At 47.8% G+C, this 7,127-nt stretch overlaps 1 protein-coding gene across 1 annotated transcript in view; it reads left to right on the top strand.

The window, feature by feature from the left end:
- Positions 1 to 297: 297 nt before the first annotated feature.
- Positions 298 to 7,127, top strand: part of CDK5RAP3 (CDK5 regulatory subunit associated protein 3) — a 12,363-nt gene continuing 5,533 nt past the window's right edge. Inside the window, exons 1-9 of the mRNA XM_006889350.1 lie at positions 298 to 325; positions 561 to 606; positions 3,154 to 3,285; positions 3,700 to 3,800; positions 4,338 to 4,386; positions 5,244 to 5,422; positions 5,657 to 5,793; positions 6,012 to 6,156; positions 6,708 to 6,818. Coding sequence (XP_006889412.1) covers positions 320 to 325; positions 561 to 606; positions 3,154 to 3,285; positions 3,700 to 3,800; positions 4,338 to 4,386; positions 5,244 to 5,422; positions 5,657 to 5,793; positions 6,012 to 6,156; positions 6,708 to 6,818 — 906 coding nt within the window. The 5' untranslated portion in view covers positions 298 to 319. The remainder of the gene's footprint in view (positions 326 to 560; positions 607 to 3,153; positions 3,286 to 3,699; positions 3,801 to 4,337; positions 4,387 to 5,243; positions 5,423 to 5,656; positions 5,794 to 6,011; positions 6,157 to 6,707; positions 6,819 to 7,127) is intronic.

The following is a 7,127-nucleotide window of genomic DNA, read 5'->3' as shown; positions in this document are numbered from 1 at the left end:
GCCGCCACTGCGAATCCTTTTCCGACTCCTCACCCCGCCCCAGCCCTGAACCCGCCTCACGTCTCCCATTGGGTATCTCCGGTTCTCCCGCCCCTCTGGCCTCAGCCATTTGGAGCCTGCTGGGGGTGGGGCTTGAGGCTGGGTGGAGGCTGCGCCCCTGTTGGCATTGCTGAAGGTGGTGACGTGGCCGAAGGATTTCTGTTTGTGCCTAAAACTGTGCAAGGTTGAGGTTCCGCCACATCAAGCCTAAGACTGGTGGTAGGACGCCCAGAGTAGGGCAAGCTTGGATCTTCCGGCCGGAAGCGGAAGTAGAAGAAAGATGCAGGCGGCGGTACGGTAGCAGGGAGGATGAGGGAGCGGCCTGGGACCCTTAGAAGATGTCCAACTTGCCCCTCACTGACTTGTTACCCCACCCTGGCTCGTGGCCTCGCCCCCTGCGACCTATCCCGATTCATTGTCCCAGCCCTGCAGGGTGGCGGTTGGGACCATGAAATGAGCGCGCGAGTGGTGCGTCCTCTGTCCTCGCTTACACCCCCCTTTCCCGCTGTGTTTCCTGTTAGGACCATCAACATGTGCCCATCGACATCCAGACCAGCAAGCTGCTCGGTAGGAAGGGGTGCCTCGCGCAGCCTGCTGGCAGGGGCGGCGGGAGGTCCGATTCTTTCCACCCTGTCACCCAACAGTTTTGGCTCTTGAAGGTTGAGGCACTGACAACTAGTCAGGCCAGGTTTGGTGGCCCATCTGTTACCAGTACTCCCTCAACAATGAATCAGAGTCTGTATTTGACCTGGGATTTATCTTTTAAAATGTGATATCAAATCATATTCAAGTATGGAGAGCCTAAGACTTTCATTAAAGATACCTATTAAGTGGCGACCAGAAGTTGGAACTTAAATTTGCCTGGCCTCAATGTCATATCTTTTTACATTATGACAGAAGAAAACTTTTCCTTATTTCTTTTGACAGGCTTTCATCTCTTGACCTTGTCGTGGTCAGCTTGACTCCCACTGCTTATATCGTCTACATATTTCTTCCCAGTTCAGATCAAAAGAAGGATCCCTTCACTCTGGTGCAGGCATTTGCATCGCTTTTGCCATTTTTATTTTGTTGAGATTTTAATCAAAGCTGTTGCCGTTTTTTAAATGCTCATTGGATTGGTCCATCTGCTGTGTCAGTATTGTCCTTAAGAGTGGAGGGACAGCGCAGGAGGGGAAGACCCTCTATGAGGTGGATTGATTCAGTGACTGGGGTACTCGGGATGGGTGTGTCAGAGGCCATGAGATTGTCGCAGGATAGAGCAGGGTTTAGGGCTGTTGTACATAGGGTCGCTATGAGTCGCAAACGACTCGACGGCACATAACAACAACAACCTGGTGATATCTATAGAATTCCAATTTCTGAAGAAACTTAAGAAATAGGGGGATGGAAATATAATTGATAGCACTACTGGACCCCAGTATTTGTCCAGTGGGCAGATTTAGTTAATGAAGGGCATGGTCTGGAATTCTCTATGTGACCATTGGTCAGGCCTGTGCAGTGGCCCCTGCTGAGCATAGTTAGCTTCATTGCAACCTGTCAGAGCTCTTCCACACGAGTGAGTGCATTTTAGTGTGTTTACTTGCTGTTATGAAAAGGACCAACAAAACAGCCACAGTGCGTTGTGTTGTAAGTACTGTTGTTGTTAAGCGCCGTCAAGTCGCAGGTGACTCATAGCGACCCTATGAAGGAGAGTCCTCGACGCTTGGGTGTCTCTCATCCTCTCTCCAGGTTCATGGGGTTTCCGGAGACAAGCTATTACGGAAGTGGATGCCACTCCTACTTCCAAGCTTGTTTTAATTGGGGAGTTCTACCGGACTCTCTGTCCACATTGGGTAACCAGCCATTAACCCATTTGACACACATCAGTGTCACAGTGTTCAGCCTCAAAGCAACCACAAGTTAGTGCTGTACAGCAACTTGTACACCAGGGCTATATGACCTAGAAGAATGTCTGAACAAAAAACAAAGACTGGTGTAAGTGCTGGACATTATAAAAATGAGAATTTAAGATTTGAGCCCTTGCCATGTGCTAAACACCAATGTTTATCAATGAATGTGTACGATTTCTTGTATTAGATATTCTTATCATCCCCCTTTTACATATGGAGAGACTGAGGCATAGAGAGGTTGAAAGGCTTGCCCAAGAAAACAGAGAATTGGAACCTAAGACCTGACCATAAAGTCTAGCTCCTAGCCATCTCCTACTGAGGAAATGATACATAACCATGTTGTTGGTTGTCATTGAGTCACTATTCCAACTCATAGGGACCCCAAGTGACAAAGTAGAACTGCCTTTCTCTTCTTTTTTTAAAAAATATGAAATGCTTCATGAATTTGCATGTCATTCTTGTGCAGGGACCATGCTAATCTTCTCTGTATCCTTCCAGTTTTAGTATATGTGCTGTCAAAGCGAGCACAGAACTGCCTTTCTTGGTGGTAACTTTATGAAAGCAAATCACTGTGTCTTTCCCATAGAGCCACAAAATGGTTTTGAACCAACAACCTTTTTGCGTGCTCGACAGTGACATAACCTGGAGCCTTGAACCATCTTGTACCTTCTACTAAAAGTCATAAATCTGGGCTCAAACTCCAGGAGACTGGTTACCTTGGTCTTCTCATATGCAGGGTGACGCTTCACTGTTAAGCATAAGTCAGTATTTCCTCATCCTTGGGGTGCTAGAGCTATTAGGGGCTCTACAGTTGTTCATTCATCCAGTAGTTAGCATAGCCATCTTGTATTTCCCATTGTCTTGGTTAATCTCAGCCTGGAGGAAGTGGAACTGAACAGCAGCGAGAAAGAGAACCAAAAATACTATGGAGACTTTAGAGTGTCAAAAGTGGTACTTTCATAACAGGCCCAATTTAAAGTTTTGTTTTTTATTTTTAAAAATCCCTATCAATGTAGTGGCTCTATAAAATTCACCCTGAGGGTTAAGCCAGGTTATTGGAGTCTTTTTTAGCCTTAAGCATCCCTTTGGGTCTGTCTTTGACTACCATCTCCGTTGGACCACTATGGAGAAACCTCCCAGTCAACTCCTCAGCCGATTCCAGTTGGGTTGTTGTAGATTTTGGCAGTGAGAGTGGGATACCATGATGTGGGTGTTTGTCATGTAGACTGGCTGGTGGACAGAAGGCACTGCAACTTGAAATGGCAGAGCCTGGTGCTGACCATCCGGGAGAAGATCAATGCTGCCATCCAGGACATGCCAGAGAATGAAGAGATTGCCCAGCTGCTCTCGGGTTCCTGTGAGTTCTTCGAGGCTGTGTCACTGGAGTTCCCCATTTCCCAGAGCAAAATGTGTCAGCTGAGTTACTCCCCTGTTACCTTAAAAAGTTATTTTTTTGGTATAGATTAAAAATACTAGTTTCCCCAGAGGTGCATGGTTTGAATCCACCAGATGCTCTGCTGGGAGAGGAGGGACAATCTCCTCCTGTACCAGTCAGATCTGATTTGACGGCACACAGACACACAAAATAATAATAAAATAAAATAAAAAATACTAGTTTCTTCCAATGCAAAATAGTGCGAGGGGAGAGCCTTGCATGTGAACAGTTACTGCAGGTCCCATGAGTCAGCCACATGACCATTGTCATGGTCAGAGTCAGTGGGAAGAGTTCAAATTGGGATTCTCAAAGCTGTCTCTCTTCCTTGTTTTCCAGACATTCACTACTTCCACTGCCTAAGAATCGTGGACCTTCTCAAGGGCACTGAGGCCTCCACGAAAAATATTTTTGGCCGATACTCTTCACAGCGCATGAAGGCAAGTGTGGACTGAGGGCTAGAAAGAGGCTGCTAGCGGCATCCGGTCTGTGGGGTTAGAGCCTCTCGTTTCTCTGAGGATCTGGTGGTAGGAGATGCCAGTCCCTGTAGTTTATGCCAAAAGTAGATCCTACCCCTTGGGTTGAAATTTCCAGATCTGCCACTTTGTAGGTCACATCTTGGCATCACTGTCTTTTGTTGTTACTGGTTTGCTTACAAAGTTCCTATACATTGTGCTTCATACAATCATTCCTATTTATTATGTTTTATAAAATTAATCAACATTGGACTATGCCCACCATTGCCCTGTCTTTCCAGATCCCCACCGGATCTTTCCCATTTCCTTTACGCACCCCTCCTTCCATGCATCAGGGCCATACTCTTCAAAGTGGGTGGGCCAACCAGTTTAGGAGTTGAAGGAGGACAAGGAGTTTATATTTAAGTGACACCTGGGAGACCATCCCGTATTCAGGGATTGAGCTAGGCTGTGTCTGCTCACTGCTTGCTTGGCTCACTTCTTGTTTCTTTTCTTACCTAGGACTGGCAGGAGATTGTAGCTCTGTACGAGAAGGACAACACCTACTTAGGTAGAGTGGCCCAGCCCTGTGACTAGGGGTAAATCCACTCCCGGAGTTCTTATAGAAGATGCAGCTGGTGTCTGGGAGGAGGCTGGAGTGTAGGTACTGCTTGTGAGGTGGGAAAATGCTTTCTACAAAGAGTATTATTGGCAAGGAAGAGGGAGCAGAGTGGATGGGTGTGAGTAGGTGTGCGAGGTTGAGGGGAGTGCCCCACCGCCATTCTATAGGCAAAGGAGGCCTGTGTCTTCTTTCTTTCGTTCTTTTTTTTTTTTTTAGGCCTGCGTTTTCATGGTGGCCTCTCTTCAGCTACTGAAGGGGAGCATTTAAAGTGCTTGTTATTGTTTTGTTTGTATTGGTTTTATTGTGTACCACCAACCCACAGCTGACCGTCCAGCAGGTTTTTAGAGGCAGTTAATCACACAGGAGAAGATTGCCCATCCTTCTCCCAGGGAACAGCTTGCAGATTCGAACTGCGTACCTTCGGGATTGCAGCTCAGATTCTTACCACTAGGCCACTGGAACCTATTATTGTAGTTAGGCTTATTTTTCAGATGGGACAAATAATAAGAATAGCAGCCAGCATTTTACTGAGCAGCTACTCTAAGTAAGGAGTTTTGCTTGATATTTTGTGTGAATTCTTACTCTTCACAGTAGATATTATGGATCCTGTAATATTATTGTCCCTGTTTTATCGATGAACTCTGGACCAGGGAGGTCAAGTGACTGATTGTAGGCTCCACAGCTAGGAAGGGGTACCTGGGAAGCCTGCCCGTGCCCGTCACCAGTACTGGGGTGTATATCCATGTGTGTCCTGAGCTTGCCTCACGTGGAGTTGGCCTGAGCTGGGTTTCCTGCATCCTCCTTAGTGGAGCTCTCTAGCCTCCTGGTGAGGAACGTCAACTATGAGATCCCCTCGCTGAAGAAGCAGATTGCCAAGTGCCAGCAACTCCAGCAAGAGTACAGCCGCAAAGAGGAGGAGGGCCAGGCGGGGGCCGCCGAGATGCGGGAGCAGTTCTTCCACTCCTGCAAGCAGTACGGTATCACGGTGAGTCAGCAGACAAGTCTCATCACAGTGGGGACACACGGGGGGTGTCTGCCTGCCTGGAACCAGCACAGTCTAAGAGGACCTGTGGGGGCCACTCTGCACCTAGCTCCTTCGCTGCTGGGAAAACCTCCTCTGGGCTGGTATCTGACCTGTCTGCTGTCTTTCAATATTTTCTTTCATCTGTTGGACCTACTTTCTGCCTCTCCTCTCTCAGCCTGTCTCTCCTCCATCTAGGGAGACAACGTCCGAAGAGAACTTCTGGCCCTGGTGAAGGATCTGCCGAGTCAGCTGGCTGATACTGGGTCAGGGGCCCAGTGCCTGGGGGAAGCCATTGACTTATACCAGGCCTGTGTGGACTTTGTGTGTGAAAGGTAAGGAGGGCCTCAGGTTCTCTGGGAGGCACAGTTTACCTGCTTCCCTGGCTATTCTCTCTTCTCCACTTATATTTCCCCCACATAGCATGCGATCTTTATTTAACACACTTCAATTCCGTGAGAGTCTTGCGTTTTTGACGTTGTCACCCAGGCCAAAGCACCGTGGTGGGTTCATGAGTGGTCAGCGGGAAGGTCAGCTGTGTGATCTCTTGAAGCCCCACAGAGCAGGTGTTGCCAATGCTGAGATTCGTGCAGAAGAAAGGAAACTCGACCGTGTATGAGTGGAGGACCGGGGCGGAGCCATCTGTGGTGGAGCGGCCACACCTTGAGGCACCCCCTGAGCCGGTGGAGGAAGACGCGGTAAGACATTGCTGTGAGGCACCTGCATCATCGGCATGAGGGCATAAGTGGCTCCTTCCTTCCCACACACTCGGTCCAAATGCCCACAGTCTGAACTCAGATTCCCAGGAGGATGAGAAGGGGGGTTTGTGTGGGAGCACTTAGGAGGAAGGGCCTTTTGGGATCCGAAGATAGATAAGGCTCAGCAAGCTTGAACCAGGAGTCCTTAGGTCACGCACCCTTTCCAGAGGAAGGCTTTCTTTTTTTTTTTTTTTTTAATTTTGTGTACGTGTACCGTCAAATCAGATCTGACTGGTACAGGAGGAGATTGCGCCTCCTTCTCCGGCAGAGCGTCTGGTGGATTCGAACTCTGTTCCTCTGGGATTGCAGTGCAGTTTCTTGTCACTAGGCCACCAGAGCTCCCCTGGAAGGCTTTCTTTTGGGAGTCTTGGAGGCCATTGCATGTGACCATAGTCTCAGCTCTCTTAATAAGTAGTTAAGGACTGTGGAGAGACAGGCCCCTTTTTTTCTTATCCACCTTCCATGAACTAACATTTCCCCCCACCTTCTAGATTGACTGGGGTGACTTTGGGGCAGAGGCGGCTTCTGAAGGAATTGACTATGGCATCTCTGCTGACGCTGCTGGAATTGACTGGGACATCTCATTGGACTCAGACTCAAAGGTTAGGATGCACTCGGTCACTTCCCTGAGGACTTTGTGTAACCATTGCCTTGGGGATAAGAAAAGTGCTGTGTCCTTAAAGGCATCACTTGAGGTTTTAGCTCTAAAAGCAAAGGGACCTATCCAGGTTTTGACTCTTTCTGTCCTCATGTTTGAGGCAAAGTGCGGGAGTCTAGGCAAGTGATATTTTTTTTTTTTTGCCTTTCATTTTTTATTATTTTATCATTCTCATGCATTATGTTTTATGCATGTACATTGTGTTTTATATACTCTTTCATTTACATTATATTTCTTTTTTTTTCTATAATTA

Source organism: Elephantulus edwardii, unplaced genomic scaffold (assembly GCF_000299155.1).
Source record: "Elephantulus edwardii isolate Elephantulus edwardi_28Jun2011 unplaced genomic scaffold, EleEdw1.0 scaffold00077, whole genome shotgun sequence".
Classification (NCBI taxonomy): Eukaryota; Metazoa; Chordata; class Mammalia; order Macroscelidea; family Macroscelididae; genus Elephantulus; species Elephantulus edwardii.
This window is presented reverse-complemented; position numbering and strand designations above follow the sequence as displayed.